Raw genomic sequence first — 18,272 nt, forward strand, 5'->3', positions numbered from 1 at the left:
AGAAAATCGAAGATACATATTCAAGATACAATATTTTTGAATTGAATACGACATTATTCTACATGTATGCATGTGTTAAGTGTATACAATGGACGATTGTCTTCACGTTAAATCTTTTGAAATGAAATTATTTCGAATAGCGTGCGTCTGTTTACATTTTCTATCACAGTCAAACAAATGCATACGGTCCCTAGACTGTCTCCCAGCCCTCTTTGCTCTCATTGGCCAAACTCTCAGCTTGGCGCGTATGTCGAAGGAAGTGAGTTTCCTAATGAAAATAGTTCTGAGGCAAGTCCCCTGGAATCATCTTTTTTCCGAGACATTTAGACGTATTTTCCAGACAGTTTTGGTTTAGCCACAAGACCTGCAAGTATATCCTTTCTTGTCAATTTTATGAAAGCTGTTGTATTGTACTCCCCTGCCGAATCGATCGACACACGTCTTTGATAGCCTTCGATAACCTAACGTTAGGTGTTTAGATTGTGACAGACACCTAGCAGGTGGGGTAAATCTGTGGAATAGGTTTGCATGGACGTGTAAACTAACTTACAATAAATAGCCTACGCTACTGTCTGACTGTAGGCTATGGAGGACATGGAGAGCGACACGGGAGGCTTCCCCTTTCCCTTCCAACCATACCCGATTCAGGAGCAGTTCATGGAAGCTTTGTATGCTACACTGGATCAAGGCAAGGTCGGCATATTCGAAAGCCCTACAGGCACGGTAAGTGAGTCGTGTGGGGTCAGCTCAGCTCAGCTCTACTAAATGAGAAGATATATTACTTGTTTCATAATGTCAATTGCTATGCCACATTTCAAGTTAGATCATCTCTCTCTTCTCTGTCCCTCCTTCTCTCTCTCTCTCTCTCTGTGCAGGGCAAGTCTCTAAGTCTGATCTGCGGGGCTCTTACCTGGCTGAGGGATTACGAGACCAAGAAGAGAGAGGAAGCAGCCAGACTTCTGAGAGAGGAGGAGGAAGAGAAGGAGAAGGAGAAAGTGTCCAAGGCACTGACAAGCTCAGGCTCCACTGAACCTGACTGGATCACTGACTTTGTGCAGAAGAAAGCAGAGAGGGATCAGGTGAACAAACTCAAGGTAAGTGTGTGTGTGTGTGTGTGTGTAGCTGCCTCCATCTTCCATTCTTTCTGTTTTCGTTGTTTAAAATAAGTTGCTATATCCATGATGAGTATTGAGTTAAGGCCTATTCGGACGGGATTAGTTTTATGGGGGGACGTACAGTAATGCAGGTTTATCATATGACCTCTGTAATATAAATGTCCAATTCGGACGGGACTAGACATCTCTGTCATTTTACTTGACATGGGAGGAGTAACTACGTTTACGTTCTGCCGTCACATCTTCGTCGCTGTGCACGTGATACTTTGCGTCAGGTACGTGCGGCATTTTCAGATTTGAAAGACTACAAGTTGGTTAAACTAGCAAACGTTAGCTTTATGTTATGCCGTAAGTAGTTTGAAATGGCTAACAATATCAAGCTAATAGGCAAACTAGCTAACGTCCTATTAGGAGCTACACAGCATGTCATGTTTTCATTCAGACTATGGTGGAATTGTTTTCCAATCAGGATGTGACGAAATATTACAGACATCTTTACAGAGGGTCGCGTTCGCACGGGATTAATATTACCTAAGGTAATTTCTCCGGACCGTTTTACGGAAGGTAAAAGTGTCTGTAAATGTCACCGACATACTCCGTTATGTTTACTGACATGGCGCGTCCGGACGGGACTACATTACCTGGTAATTATTACTTTACCTGATGTCACCCCATAAAACTAATCCCGTCCGAATAGGCCTATAGTGATTTAGCTTCACATTGTGTGCTGATAACTATATATAGATAGCCAAGTAAAAGAAAACAGTAGCCTAGTTGAGCGCCTGCGTGCGTCATCTCTCCTGCTCAAACAAAATATGTGCGCGTGGCATTACAGTAGCTCTGCATTAAGTCAATTTGGATAACGTGTTGACTAACTTCACTTAGAAAATTGTACATTGCCTGATGGCATGCAACTAATGGGATACTGTGCATAGTTGGGAAGTTATGGTAGGCCAATTTGGTGTGCATACACACGCACAAGGTCAAATTTCTCTCCTTGATGAGTAGCCTCATGGTACGCACAGTACGGCCTGCAGGCGCGCCTGTGTGTGTACAGTATGTGTGTGTGTGTGTGAGTGAGAGAGAGAGATTTTCCACAAACTCTACCTGGAGGAGAGCAAGTGGAGGCAGCTGATCAATGCTCTCTTCATCATTCTCACAGGATGAAGAGATGAGACGGAAGAGAAGAGAGGAGAAGTTGGAGATGATCCGGCACAATGCACAGCTCAAGTATGCTCTGAAGAGGAAGGTACGTGTGTGTGTGTTCTGTTTTGTTCTGCATGTCACCAAACATGATGACATGATGTATAGGCAAAGCCTGTCATCTTCGGATTCAACATTGATGATATTGTTTATCTTGTTTATGACAATCCTGTGTGTGTGTGTGTGTGTCTGTGTTTGTGTGTGTGAATGTCTGTAGACTGAAGAAGATGATGAGATCACTAAGATGATGCAGGAGACTGGGCGAGACCCAGGAGAGCCAGCTCAGGACCCTGAGGATGAGGGCCTCATTGTGGCCGAATACGAGAGCGATGAAGAATCCACTCCCAAAAACAAGTGAGGCGAGATAGAGTGTGTGTGTGTGTGTGTGTGTGTGTGTGTGTGTGTGTGTGTGTGTGTGTGTGTGTGTGTGTGTGTGTGTGTGTGTGTGTGTGTGTGTGTGTGTGTGTGTGTGTGTGTGTGTGTGTGTGTGTGTGTGTGTGTGTGTGTGTGTGTGTGTCCAGCTATCTGTATCTTTCTGTGTATTTGCTTTGCTTTGCTTTGCTTTGCTCAGGTTGCTTTGCAGGTTCCTTTGTGGTGATGGGGGTTTATGTACAGTGTGACATCAAGCTGGATTTTCTCTGTTGCCTTGCAGGTTATGTGACGATGATGAGCTGGATGACTTGGAGGAAGAACATGTGACAAAGGTGTTTCATGTGACCACACACACACACACACACACACACACACACACACACACACACACACACACACACACAATTGCTTAAGGTTATAACACACACATACCAACAATTGCCTCAGATCGTATTTTAGTAGTAAAGTTGTATTAGTTATCAGTCCACTGTAAATTTGTTTGACAAAAAGCACCAAATCCTAAGGTGTGTGTATGTGTGTTAGATTTATTACTGTAGCAGAACACATTCTCAGCTGGCCCAGTTTGTGCATGAGGTCCAGAAGAGTCCATTTGGACCTACAGTCACCCTCGTCAGCCTTGGCTCCAGACAGGTAAGAGACGTGTGTGGTTGTTGTGGTTGTTGTTGTTGTTATTGTTGTTGGTGTTTTTCCCATTGTAGAATCTGTGTGGAATAAGTTTGTATTCTTTGTGCTGTAGAATCTGTGTATAAACCCAGAGGTGCTGCGTTTGGGGAGCACTCCACTGATTAACGAAAGATGTATGGAGATGCAGAAGAACAAGCACGGTGAGATGACTCCATTACATACGCTTACAGTATATACTGCACGCTTACCATGGGGTCAAAAGATACAAAGATAAAGCCATTTAATATCCTTGTTTTAATATTTACATACATTGTTACATACAGTACAGTTAGCTACTTTTTAGAGGTGAGAGAGTTTAGGAAGGGCAGTTTTAAAGGGTGTTACTCAGCAAAATTGTTACGCACAAAATTCTTTTCTTTTCACTCACAAGCATGAAGCAGAAGCATGAATGTGTGAAGCAGCCTAAATATTGCCTGTAGATTTGCAATGAATGGAACTCTATGCATACAATACAGACAAGCCAGAGAAGCCGGCAGAGGACGAAGCCAAGCGTCGCCGTGGCGTTGCCAAGGCGACATGCCCATTCTCAGGATTTGAGAAATTGATGACGATGAGGGATAAAGTGCTAGCGGAGGTCCGAGACATCGAGCAGCTGGTGCACCTGGGCCGCAAAACACACACATGTCCTTACTACAGCACCCGCAAGGCCATACCTGCTGCACAGGTACACACACACACACACACACATGCACATCCACATCCACATCCACACATGCACACACACACACACACCTACTGTACCTGCCTGTACTACAACAATGGCAAGGCTATATCTGCTACTGCACAGATGCTCACACTCACACTCACACTCACATACAGAGCTGTATGGTTCATAGTTTACAAGTTAATCCCTGTTGAACAGATTACAGATTCAGTTAGTGAGGATCTCTTTGGTCTATCTTTGCAGTAGACAGACTGGTACCTTGTGTGAATGGATGGATGTGGTAATGTTTTACCCCCTGCTCACTGCTCTTCTTGCCCATCCCTACTCCTCCTCCTCCTCCTCTTTCAGCTGGTGGTGTTGCCTTACCAGACACTGTTGCATGCTGGGACACGGCGGGCCTCCGGCATCCATCTGAAGGATCAGGTGGTCATCATTGATGAGGCCCACAACCTCTCTGACACACTCACCTGCATCCATAGCACAGAAGTGACAGGGGCACAGGTACACACACACATGCATATGTACATGCATACACACACACACACACACACACACACACACACACACACACACACACACTCACAATTATTTGTATAATAGGAGACGTCTTAAGAACTGTGATTGCAAGCATTTTACGCCAAATGTATCCTTTTTGCAGCTCTGCAGAGCACACTCGCAACTCACTCAGTACTGTGACCGCTACAGGTAAACACACACACACACACACACACAGTGCTCTCTCAACATGTTTTTTTTTTTACATGACAAGCCAGATATTAAATCCTCTGGAAGTCTTTGCAAATGCGGTAGGGCACTGGATTCTGGTACAGAGCGACACCATAAACCCTTAATTTGTAGCTTGCGGATAAACCCATGCTAAAATAACATAATGAAATGACACAACACCCCTACAGGGGAGTTTTCTTTGCCTCATTGCTTGCTCTAGGGGTTTGGCTCTGAGCTCTGAGGGGTTTGGTGCTGTACAAAAAAACCCTGCCTACTATAAAGATGGAGACAGAATAGTAGCAGGCATAGTAAGGATATGAAAGATACAAACAAACGACAAGATAACCAGATACAATCGGCCACAAGCAGATCACAGGAGACAGACACAGAAAGGGAATCCAGGACAGGCAGACAGATGGCATGCAGGGGAGAGCTCCATCTGGAGTGTTCTGTCTCTTTTGCATTCTGTCTGCCTGTCGTACATCCAGAGAAGCGGACTCTCAAACGGGTCTCCTCTGAAGTTCACTGTGACATGTAGTTGTCATGGTAGCATGTAGGTGACTATGGCAATCTCTTCTTGTCGTTCACCTTGACTTTCCCATGACCTTTCCTGATCTGTTGTGATGCCAGGAGCCGCCTGAAAGCAAAGAACCTCATGTACATCAAGCAGATCTTATTTGTGTTGGAGGGGCTGGTACGCACTCTTGGAGGTGAGGTGTGTGTGTGTGTGTGTGTGTGTCTGTGTGTCTGTCTGTCTGTCTGTCTGTCTGTCTGTTTGTCTGTCTACATTACTGCTTGTTTGTGTGTGTGCGCCCATGCAGAAGACAAAGTTGTTTGACATGTGCGAGCCTTGTGTGTATGTGACCGAGTTTTTATTGTATCTGTCATCTGCAGGAAAAGTGGGACAGAATCCAAACAGTCAGAGCACTCAGTCAGGTATGTCCACTCTGTGTACTATCATTATTTTTGGGCCCACGCAAAACCACAGATTTCATATTATGCAGACACATACACACGCTACATAAATAGCCATGTATGAGTAATCTATTTTCTGATAGATATAGTGTCCTATATCCTCTTCAGGCACTGAGCTGTTCACTATCAATGACTACCTTTTCAAAGCCCAGATTGACAACATCAACCTATTCAAGGTACTACACACACACACACACACACACACACACACACACACACACACACACACACACACACACACACACACACACACACACACACACACAAGCACTCACACACCATTCATTGCTTTCACACAAAGTAATGTACTCACAGTCTTCACACACATCTCTTTTACAGCTGCAGAGGTATTTTGAGAAGAGTATGATCAGCAGAAAGGTACAGTGTGGACTAGTTTTTCATCATGCCTGCCACACCATAAATGAGCAACAAGAAAGTGTACTGAATGCTCTGTTTGTTTGTGTGTGTGTGTGTGCATGTGTGTGTATACAGCTGAGTGGTTTTGCTGAGCGTTATGAAGGTGTTGGTGTGACATCACATACACATGCTAACAAGGAAAACCGTCGGACTGAGGGCCTCGGCCGGTTCCTACAGGGTCTGCAGAACAAAGCCAGCACAGGTCAGACCCCACAGAACCCCTAGAACATTTGAGTACCACACAATGCTCACACTATACTATATTACCACACAATAGTATATTAACACACAATGCTCACACTATACTATATTACCACACAATAGTATATTAACACACAATGCTCACACTATACTATATAACCACACAATACTATACCACACAATACTCACACAATAGTATTTTACCACACAATACTCAAACAATACTATATTACCACAAAATGCTATATGACCACACAACAGGACACAACCACACAATATGCTAGAAACTCACAACATATCACCACAGGTCAGGCACACAGAAATACACAACTGCAGTCGGATGCAGAAAATGCAGAAGAATGTTTGTGAAACATTACCTCATTTAGTGTTCCTTTAGAACTGCATAATTAATGTAGCCTGGCCCCACCCGTCTAATATCTCGGCTCATTTTCATCTTACGGAGCCAGTCCCTCAGTCACCAGAATGGTGGGCCAATCAGCGACCAGAGGGAGGGGCTAAGAGCAGTGATGTAGAAGTGAGGCATTTGTTTTGAAATGTAGTGCACTATGGCGGCAGCGGTACTTGTATGCGTAGCCATAGGGTGCAGATCATTTGTCTTTTTGTACATCCTTCCTTCCTTCCTTCCTTCCTACTCTCCTTCCTTCCCTTCCTGCTGTCCTAATTATTGTTGTGAAGGAAATGAGGAAGGAACGATATACGGATGGAGGAAGGAAGGAGAGGCAAATATGAGAAATGAGATGTCCCGCTCACTTTTAAGAGACGTCAATTACTGATGAAGATGGAGATACCAGCCTCTAAACACTCTGCATCTAAGAACATTTTCATTTCTTGTCAGTGGCCATGAAGGCTGCAGATAGTAGGTTTAGTGTAGGGGTGTTTTGCCATGTCGGCACCATATTAAAAGCACATAATCTACAGTATCTAAAAAGAATGTCTGTTGGACTGTCTGTCAGTCTGTCTGTCTGTCTTTGTCTGTTATTCGCCTATCTCTTGGACCGAGGTGTCTTGCTAAAGGCACGAGTTAGTGCAGTGTCATTTTTGGCGTTTGGATAAGACATGTAAAAGATACTGTGAAAAGAAGCGCAACTACTGTAACAATTTTATACAGTGCAGCACTGACTCCATCATACAAGTGAGTGTTGTGTCGCGTAAGATATTGAATGTCAAATACGAAAGAGAATATTAAAGCTCATTATCACGTTGGCTCCAAAACAACTGCACATGTACCGTGTCCCAGAGAAAGGGCTCAAGACACCGGTCACTGTGTCTTTTTAATCTGTGATAAATGTTTAGCTGGAATGATTTTTCCTGTGATCGTATTTTAAAGGTCGACCTGCCAGCATGAAATTGGGCTACAGGTTTTCATCAGGAGTAGGTTCTTTGTTTTGAACAGACACCACCTGTCTTCTTTCATTTACCATATTTTGTGTGCAGTTCCCATTGAAGACCAGAAGGGAGCAGAAGAGAACAAGCCCAGTCTGACGTCTCCATTGATGCTGGTGGAGAGCTTCCTGTCTGGCCTGACCAGCGCCAACAAGGATGGAAGAGTGGTGATACAGAGACAGGGTACACACACATGCATGTGCTCTCTCTCTCTCTCTCTCTCTCGCGCTCTCTCTCTCTTTCAGGTTCAGGTTCAGGTTACTTTATTGGTACCCGTGGGTAAACTAGGTTGCAGTTAGAGAGAGAATTGACATCCTTACAAGACAACACATACAGTAGACATGCACATTGGGGTAAACCAAATGGGACAGGCATTGACGAATGACTTGGGCAACCACAAGCACATACACACAATACATACACACAATACTTTCTCTCTCTCTCTCTCTCACTGATGACCAAATACAGTTTTCTTTCTTTCTTTCTTTCTTTATTTATTTCCTTCTTTCTCTCCCTCTCTCTGTAGGGTGTGTAGCCCAGTGTTCGGTGCGTTTTCTGCTGCTGAATGCAGCGCTGCACTTTGCTGAGGTGCTGAGAGACTGCAGAGCTGTCATCATCGCTGGAGGCACCATGCAACCTGTGAGACATACACACACACACACACACACACACACACACACACACACACACACATACACACAAAAACAGCATGCTTTCAAAGATATTTGAAAGCACATGGGTTTTTATTCATTTAGTGGTTTATAAGCAACCAGAAGTGCTTTAATGGGTGGGTCTTTGACTTACTGTGTTTATGATTCTTTTCAGACATTTTTGTCCAAAGTGACTTACGTTACATTTGAACCAAACACCAAACAAAACAAAGAGGGTGCAGTGTTTTGTTTTGGTTTGGGCGACAGGCTTACTCCACATTGTTTCCAGTTCACACAGTCAGGGTTGTGTATGAAGGGAACTGTAAGCAAGTGGATCACGAGATACTCGCTCAATGACACATAGTCCATGGGCCAGAGCAGAAGTTGGGCTCACCAAAGGTGGCAAAATCTATCAATGATTTTCTTAATCCTCTATGTCTGAAAGATATGTTTTGGTATGATAACCTTTTCTAAGTGGTAGCTTATTTGTATTTTTACTGGCTTTTATACCCATACCCAGTACAATTCACAATACACGCCTATGTGTAGGTATAGGTGTATACAAGTGTGTGGGATGATGGGATATGTCTTAATCCATGTTATATCACATGTAGATGCCATAGGCTTTTAGAAAATATATAGTTTAGATGGATTATATAGCTTTTCATGAATCACATAGGCTAAAATGTATCAGTCGTACACTTTTTCACCTACATAATATAGGATTAAATTGATGCAAAGGACTGAAAGTGGGTGGGTCAAATCCCAACTCTTGCTATATCACATCTAGAGAGTATGGGCTTTTAGAAAATGTATGGGTTAGATAGCTGAATACACTTTACACAGCTACTTTAGACCCATAATCAATAGCTGTCCATTGAAAATCAATGCATTTCAATGTAATGCAAAATACATTACAGCTAGGGTATAGTGATATGGAGGAAGTTGGGAGATATCTCAATGCACATTTTTATCACATCTAGAGTATATAGACATCTCAGAAAAATATATTTTAGGGTAATTAACCAGTTTTCTTTAATGATACCAGAACTATAATGATCGGATCTGCCATGATATTTCAATTCATGTAGATCCTGCATAACTATTCGGCCTAAATTCAGTTTTTTATTTGCGTTATGACTCAGATGTGTGAGAATGAGTAAGGATATGACCAATGACTAGGCTACTAGACTACTACTGAAAGACTAGACATAATAACCCAACCGGCCCAAGTAAGGTCCTAACATCATTATCAAGCAATGATGCCTGCTGTAAACTGTAAAAGTAGGCTACTATACTTCAGTTGGTAAGTGAATTTATTTGAATTTGGAATTTACAGTGGCAGAATACTGATGATGAACAGTCAAATCCACAGTCAGATCCACAGCTCAAGCCACTGTATTGCACTCTCACTCTCTTTCTCTCTTCCTCACATATACTCACACATACTTCATATATACAAACACATTCTCTCTCACTCACACACACATACACTGTTGCTGAGTAAGAAAAGGCCTCATTTCAGCACATCATTGATTCTCTGTTGCTTTCAGGTTGCAGATTGTTGTACTGTACATCCAAGAATAGAGAAGACATAGAGAGAGGGAGAGAGAGAGAGGGAATATTGCAGATTGTTGTACTGTACATCCCAGAATAGAGAAGACAGAGAGAGAGGGACAATGTGAAGTGTGTTTTGTATGTGTGTGTCGTGTGTGTGAGTGAGTGAGTGAGTGAGTGAGTGAGTGTGTGCATGTGAGGGAGAGAAACGCTATCAAATGATCAACTACACTAGAGCTATCAATTAGAATTTGGATACATTTTTTCCAAAGCATAATTGCACCAATCTCACTATATGGTTCTGAGGTGTGGGGTTCAGTAACACACAATGAATTTCCCAAAGTAGACAAACACCCAACTGAAGCCCTGCATGCAGAGTTCTGTAAAAGCATCCTCCGAGTACAGAGGCAATCTCCAAACAATGCATGCAGGGCAGAATTAGGTCAGTACCCACTTATTATTACTATTCAGAAAAGAGCCCTTACATTTGGGCAATATTTAAAATTAGCAACCCCCTTTCACTCCACTATTTAGCCCTGAAATGCCAAGAACAAAATATAGAAAAGAGTGCACTAAGCCAACTTGTCCTATAGACTCCGTGACATAACTCCAACCAACATCACTCAGTCTCAGGACAACTTTATTGTCAGAAAAATTGGACCCAACCAAATTATAAACACTGAAAAGGAAGAATACATTACATATTGGAAAGAAGTCACCAAAACACAATTACAATGCTATTTGGCCCTCAAACATGAATATACAACAGCTACTTACCTGAGCACAGTAAAAGACCCTAAACTCAGGAAAACATTGACAATGTACAGACTCAGTGAACACAATCTTGCCATAGAAAAAGGCAGACGCAGGCAAACCTGGCTGGCCAGAGAGGAAAGATTGTGCCCACACTGCACTTTGGGGGTCATATAAACAGAATTCACAAAATATGAAGAAATTAGGAAATCCTCATACATCAAATTTAGTTCAGCCATTCCTGAATTCCCAACATTTACAAATGAGAGAACATGTTTTGTGTATGTGAGGAAGAGAGAGAGAAAGCAATACTGTGGCTTGACTCTATCATCAGTACTCTGCCAGTCAAACTTCCAAATTCAAATAAATTCAGTTACGAACTGCCTTCTCTCCACTGGATGCCGACCAAGTTGAAAAACTGGTCACCTCAGCTAAGACATCAACCAGCAGTCTTTACCCAATGCCCACCACCCTGGTCAAGGCCTGTCTTCCCATTCTCCTTCAGTTGAAAACATCATAAATGCATCTCTTGTCTCTGGTGTGGTACCATCCAGCTTCAAAATGGCAGCAGGCATCCCCACTCTCAAGATGCCAGGCTCAGACCCTGATGACCCCAACAACTATCGTCCAATCTCCAACCTCCCTTTCATCAGTATCCTGGAAAGAGCAGTGGTTGCCCAGCTTCAACATCACTTGTCCCACCATGAGCTCTTTGAACCTCTCCAATCTGATTTCAGGATCCACCATTACTGATGCTGCCGACACCATCCTCATCCTCCTTGACTTTTCTGCAGCTTTTGACACAGTTTCCCATCCTTCTCCATTGCTTTTCTGAGCTCATCAGCCTTAGTGGCACAACACTGCCCTGGTTCACCGGCCGGACACAATTAATCACTCTCAATGGCTCCTACTAAATGGCCATCAACCATGGCATACCCCAGGGCTCTGTGCTTGGTCCTCTGCTGTTCACCATTTACATGTTGCCCCTAGGTCATATTATCCGTAAACATGGACTCATCTTCCACTCCTATGCCGATGACACTCAACTTTATATCAGCACAAACCTCTCCTCCCATCTCCCACCCACACAACTTGTCAACTGCCTGCGGGAACTCAAATCATGGATGATCACAAACCTACTCAAACTCAACAGTAATAAGACAGAGGTTATGGTGGTGGCCCCTGCACCACTGCTCAGAAAAATTGGAGACCTGTCCATGGTCGTGGATGGCTGCTACACTTCCCCATCTACCGAGGAGCACAACCTGGGTGTTATCCTACTCCACTCTCTCCTTCGGGTCCCACATGAACAATGTCATCAAGTTCTTCTACCACCTCAGAAGCATCTCACTCCGGCTTTCGCTCACACATTCAGTAACAGAGACACTCATCCATGCCTTCATCACCTCCCGCCTGGACTACTTAGCAGACACCAGTATGTCCAGAACTCAGCTGCCAGGGTTCTAACCCACACAAAGCCCTGGCAGCATATCACTCCCATCCTCCAACAGCTCCATTGGTTGCCAGTCAAGTCACACACTGCCTACAAGATCCTCCTGCTCACATATAAATCTCTCCATGGACTCTCACCTCACAGATCTCCTGCACCCCATCCCCTACACTCAGTCACGTTCCCTGCGGTCCTCTAACAAGGACCTGCTGGCCACCCCCCGCACCAGGTTGCAGACTTTTGGGGACAGGGCTTTCTCTGTCAATGCTCGCACACTCTGGAATACTCTACCACTCCATGTCTGTTCTGCCCCGTCCCTGCCCATATTCAAAAAGCACCTGAAAACATTTATTTACATTTATTAAGTCCTTTGACCCTTAACCCCTCTCCCAAATTTTTAAGCAACCTTGGGTACCATGAAAGGCGCTATATAAATCCAAGTTATTATTATTAGTAGTAATAGTAGTAGTAGTAGTAGTACTGTATAACTGAAACTGCTCTCTCATACATAGGCTACATCTCTGAATATTATTTTTGTCCTTTCTATTGTTCATGCACAAATTGGAAGTCTACAGCTTAAACTGGCTACATCTATTGAGTACGGTTTACAGCAGACATCATTACTTGATAATGATGTTAGTACCTTACTTGGGCCGGTTGGGTTATTAGTCTTTCACAAGTAGCCTAGTCATTGGTCATATCCTTACTCTTTCTCACACATCTGAGTCATAGCGCAAATAAAAAATAAACAGGACTCACCTTATGCCCTATTTGTACAACAAAGTATAAAGGTAAAAAGGTGTAATCTGTTTTTGACGCTACAACAGCCATTGTTGTTCTGTAGCCTAACTGTACTGCTTCCACACACTGACCCAGCAAACACCAACACACTCTAACAATTCTAAAGTTGGCGGTTTACATTTCTACTGTAGAATGTTCAGAAAAGAAATCTTCTTCCAGACAAATTGAAAAAGCAGAATTTAGGCCCAATACTTATGTAGGACCTACATGCACTCTCTTTCGAATTGAAATATCATGGCATATGCGATCATTATAGTTCTGGTATCATTAAAGAAAACAGGTTAATTACCCTAAAATATATTTTTCTGAGATGTCTATATACTCTAGATGTGATAAAAATGTGTATTGAGATATCTCCCAACTTCCTCCATATCACTATACCCTAGCTGTAATGTATTTTGCATTACATTGAAATGCATTGATTTTCAATGGACAGCTATTGGTTATGGGTCTAAAATAGCTGTGTAAAGTATATTCAGCTATCTAACCCATACATTTTCTAAAAGCCCATACTCTCTAGATGTGATATAGCAAGAGTTGGGATTTGACCCACCCACTTTCAGTCCTTTGCCTCTATCTAATCCTATATTATGTAGGTGAAAAAGTGTATGACGGATACATTTTAGCCTATGTGATTCATGAAAAGCTATATAATCCATCTAAACTATATATTTTCTGAAAGCCTATGGCATCTACATGTGATATAACATGGATTAAGACATGTCCCACCTTCCTCCAGACTTTGAGGCACCCACATCTGTACATAGGCTTGTATTGTATAATTTACTGTGTGCATGTATAAAAGCTAGGAAAAATACAACTAAGCTACCACTTAGAGAGGGTTATCATACCAAATAATGTCCCTCAGGCATGGAGGATTACAAAAATCATTGATAGATTTTGCCACCTCAGGTGATACCAATATGTGATTTTTAGGGTCCTGGCCCATGGACTAACAGGAATTGTGACAGATTAGGAAGTGCTTGGAATCACTTGCAGTACATTTACATGATGGAGTATTGGGGTCAGTTCTTTTGCTTTACATGACAACTCCAGAAGCTGCATTTTGTACAACCTGAAAATGTCTGGCCGTGTTTTAGGATGGCCCGTAAAAAGATCACTGCAGTATTCAACCTTGCTGGAGATTAAGGCCTAAATATATTTGATTGATTTCTGATTGTTCTGATGGCCAAAGTACAGCTAAACACAGAGGCATTTAGCTCATTTAGTTATTGCTTTCACATGATTGTAAAAGCGGAGGTCTTAATACATTCGGATACATTAATTAGGGATTTGTTAATTGTTGGCTTACTTACTTTTTTTTTTTACAACATGCTATCCGGTGTGTTTCATTCACTATAGTAAGCCAAGCTAGCGGGTTGCCGCCAGACTGAGACGATGCATTCACAGAGACAGAAATGTGTTTGCTCACTTATCTAACACTAGGAGAGATGGTGAATAGCCCAGTTTCATAAAATGGTGGTGTGTTTCTTTAAGATTGCCAGTTTTTACCTTATGCATTTTTGAGACATTCACACACACACACACACACACACACACACACACACACACACACACACACACATTCACACATTATAGCATACCCATATTCACATGTACATAAAAACATATGCTGACAGAGATGCATACAGTAATTGTGCATCCACACACTGCACACACAACACACATGGATGCATTACCCATAGAGACAGAGACATTTACGAAGCCTTTAGTGGCTGCTGTTCTCGTGACTGTGCTTGTAGCTAATTATTCATTTACACACGCTACAGAAACTGCTCCACTGTCGGAGTCTGTCACTGGCTTTTACTCAGACTGTAGCCTACTGCTAATGCACAACTATCTACACACGCACACACATGCACACACACACACATGGCCATGTCTTCACATATCAAAGATGTATTTGTCATTCATTTTAATGAAGTTTGTTTATGTTTCAGGTGGCTGACTTTAAGGAACAGCTGCTTCTTGCTGCTGGATTGACACAGGAGCGAATCACAGAGTTCTCCTGCGGTAAGGAGTGGGAGAGGGAGAGAGAGAGAAAGAGAGAGAGAGAGATGTGCTGATAGCATGACATGACCTCCTTTCTCTGGCTTTAGCCATTCCATTATTGTTAGTTGATGATGTTGTTTGTAGCGTTTGTTGGTTGGCGCAATCATGCTAAACGCTGACGTGAGGCTCCTTCCCTGGTCCAGTCTATCACGCAGAGGACATCGGGGCCTCTTCCTGTGTACGAGCACACTTTCTTTTGCCATCTCAGCATTCTCACTTATTTGACTACAGCTCACTTCACTTCCTCAGCGGACCCACACGACCTCCGACGCCTCCCCGTCTCCCGTCTCTCTGTGCTGAGGAAGCTTTTTCTTAAGGCAGAACAGTCCCACCTGCTGTCGCCTGCATTGTCACATTTCAGCAGCACAGAGCCTCATTACATCAGAGAGACCGGGAGGGGAGTGGAGTGGAGTGGAGTGGAGGGGTGGGGAGGGACTGAGATAATACAAGATTCTTGAATACTCTCCTTCCTCTGGTACACTCTGACACACGCTGTGTGTGTTTTCTGTCTCTCCCTCTCTCTGTTTGTAGGTCACGTGATTCCTCCGGAGAATATTTTACCCATAGTTCTGTGCGCAGGACCATCGGGGCAGGAGCTGGAGTTCACCTTCCAGACGAGAGACACTCCTAAGATGGTACACACACACACACACACACACACACACACACACACACACACATAGGACTGCTCTTAATTCATTACAAGAGTTGATGGTCAGACACACACACACACACACTCACTCCTACACAATTTTTATCTGCACTGACTGTCAGAATGAGTGTTTGTGCCTCATTTTGAGGTGTATATGTGTGAGTTTATTTTATTATTGTATATTTCACAAAAGTTTAACTGTGTGTGTGTGTGTGTGTGTGTGTGTGTGTGTGTGCATCAGATGGAGGAGACTGGCCGCGTTCTCTCTAATCTGTGCAACGTAGTTCCAGGGGGCGTTGTGTGTTTCTTCCCTTCTTACGAATACGAGAGGAAGATTCTAGAATTCTGGGAAAGCACCGGAGTCCTCCAGCGATTGGCTGCCAAGAAGAAGGTATTCCACTGCACTCACACACACACACACACACACACACACACACACACACACACACACACACTTGTTGTTTGTTGTCTCCTCATCTGATTTGGTCTGTATAGAGTTGCTGAGATTCTCTCTGGTCTCACAGATCTTCCAGGAGCCAAAGAAGGCCAATCAGGTTGAGCAGGTGTTGTCTGAATACTCCAGGTGTATTCAGGTAAGTGTGTGTATGTATGTGCAAGTCTATACAGGTGAGCTTGTGAATGTATGGATTGCTTGTTTGTCTGTATGGGTATGTATATCTTGGTGAGTATGCAGAGGTTTGTGTGTGTTTTTAATAGTCTGTTTGTGATGTGTTTATCAGCGTTGCCTCACTTTCACTACTCCAAGTGGCCAGACGGGGGCGCTACTCTTCTCTGTGGTTGGAGGGAAGATGAGCGAGGGGATCAACTTCTCAGATGATCTTGGCAGGTGTGTGTATGTGTATCTGTGTGTGTGTGTGTGTGTTGGGAAGATAAAGGGTGATCTCTCTAATATGACAGTTTTAACAATTCATTTACTTTGTAAAGTCATGTAATTAAACCGTTCCATGTGTGGTCACGTTAAACCATTATATGTGTGGTCAGGTGTGTGTATTGTATGTTCATTGTATATTATGTGGGTGCTGACAGGTGTATCGTGATGGTGGGAATGCCGTACCCCAACATTAAGTCACCTGAGCTGCTGGAAAAGATGGCTTACCTGGACAAGAACATGGTGAGTGGCCCTGAAGTTGTGCAGCAGCTTTGATCAGTCTGATGGGAAACACCTCTGTGTGTTTACGGTCCTAATGTGTGCACAGCTGATGTAGTTTCACACCGTTCCAGTTTGTGTCATTGCTCTTGATTTGACATTTTTTTGCTTTTTGGTTCATCTTTCAAGAATTAAAATTTCACTGTGCACTTTACACCTGTTTCTAAGAGATTTTAAAAACAGTGAGAGATGGATGGGTCCCTGCTTCTCTCGTTTTCCTCATCGACTCATTTTGTCAGCCACATATAGGGGGCCGGAGTCCTGGCAGGGCATTGGTGGAGAACCTCTGCATGAAAGCCGTCAATCAGTCCATAGGTGGGTTGGGCCAAGACGCCTCAGAACATCATGATGAAATGCATGAAATGATTTCTTAGTTGTGCTGAATTTTACGGTCAAAACTATGACTGTATCACAAACCATTTGTCATGATATAACATTACATCTGTATAGTTGTTATAGTGTATACTATTAAAGTACAGTACTAGATGTAAGACTACTTCTGTAATTTTATGCTATTCGCCATTTCATAGTATAGTATAGCATGTAGTTCATAGTATTTTGCAGTAAATTACATGTAGTGCACAGTATTTCCATATTTTAAATATAGTATAATATTTTATAGTATAGGGCTGTAGTTTATAGATGGCTAAAGTCTTATCGTCTCATGCTTGTCACTGCGCAGGCAGGGCCATTCGTCACCGCGGCGACTACGCCTGTGTGGTTCTGCTGGATCGCCGGTTCTCACGTCCCGCCACACTACAGAAGATTCCGGAGTGGATTCGCAGGAGCACGCAGACACACAACAGCTTCGGACCGGCCTTCGCCAGTATCAGGAAGGTGTGTGTGAGAACTTGGAAGGGAGAATGAATACATTGGGATGGTAGGCTTGGTTTGTAGAATTCAGATTCCAGTTTTTGGGTACATTTCATTAGTTTTTGGGTACATTTCATTAGTTTTTCTTCAGAAAACTGCTAGCTTCTGTGACTGCTTTGAGTGTGTGTGTGTGTGCTTTCATTTCTCCTCCCGTGTATGTGAGACTGGAAGAACAGGAATCGTGTGTGTGGGTTTCTGGTGGTGAATAATTTGATGCGAGTTGTTTATCTGTTTGTCTTGCAGTTCTTCCTGGAGAAGAGGCAAAAACAGCTGAACTGAGAGGAAGAAATGAGATCTGTGTGTGTGTGTGTGTGTGTGTGTGTGTGTGTTCTTCGCCGTCTGTTTTATTAACTGTTGCTGCTGAAAGATATTTGTTGTTGAATTGGTTGTGATCCATCCCATAATAAACCAGATAAATCAATTCCCTTCCTCTGCAGTTGATATGAGTCTAATCACTTGAGCTGAGCCCTCTAATTATCTAGGGAGCCATCTGTTTTCTCTCTCAGAAAGTCT

The 18,272-nt window shown here is 43.1% G+C and overlaps 1 protein-coding gene across 3 annotated transcripts; it reads left to right on the forward strand.

Moving 5' to 3' along the window:
- Positions 1-13: 13 nt before the first annotated feature.
- ddx11 (DEAD/H (Asp-Glu-Ala-Asp/His) box helicase 11) lies at positions 14-18,172 on the forward strand. 3 transcript variants are annotated; one of them, XM_062547504.1, is made up of 27 exons: positions 14-64; positions 583-723; positions 876-1,094; positions 2,278-2,364; positions 2,536-2,672; positions 2,971-3,022; positions 3,234-3,341; positions 3,448-3,535; positions 3,851-4,059; positions 4,408-4,560; positions 4,718-4,764; positions 5,416-5,495; positions 5,680-5,721; positions 5,869-5,936; positions 6,100-6,138; positions 6,253-6,379; positions 7,834-7,965; positions 8,309-8,421; positions 14,955-15,027; positions 15,598-15,701; positions 15,960-16,109; positions 16,243-16,311; positions 16,459-16,565; positions 16,766-16,850; positions 17,126-17,201; positions 17,569-17,723; positions 18,003-18,172. In XM_062547504.1, the coding sequence occupies exons 2-27, from the start codon at positions 586-588 to the stop codon at positions 18,036-18,038; spliced, it is 2,694 nt and encodes an 897-aa protein (XP_062403488.1). In that variant the 5' UTR covers positions 14-64; positions 583-585; the 3' UTR covers positions 18,039-18,172. The 3 variants fall into 3 exon arrangements, with proteins under 3 accessions (XP_062403488.1, XP_062403487.1, XP_062403486.1); XM_062547503.1 differs by lacking the exon at positions 14-64 and adding an exon at positions 316-370; XM_062547502.1 differs by lacking the exon at positions 14-64 and adding an exon at positions 328-500.
- Positions 18,173-18,272: the final 100 nt, after the last annotated feature.

The sequence above is a fragment of the Sardina pilchardus genome, chromosome 10 (genome assembly GCF_963854185.1).
Source record: "Sardina pilchardus chromosome 10, fSarPil1.1, whole genome shotgun sequence".
NCBI classification, from domain to species: Eukaryota; Metazoa; Chordata; class Actinopteri; order Clupeiformes; family Clupeidae; genus Sardina; species Sardina pilchardus.

Coding starts and splice junctions, on each gene's coding strand:
- ddx11 (XM_062547504.1), top strand. CDS start 586: ATGGAGGACATGGAGAGCGACACGGGAGGCTTCCCCTTTCCCTTCCAA. Junction 4,561..4,717: donor CAGAAGTGACAGGGGCACAG/GTACACACACAC, acceptor TCCTTTTTGCAG/CTCTGCAGAGCACACTCGCA. Junction 6,139..6,252: donor AGAGTATGATCAGCAGAAAG/GTACAGTGTGGA, acceptor GTGTGTATACAG/CTGAGTGGTTTTGCTGAGCG.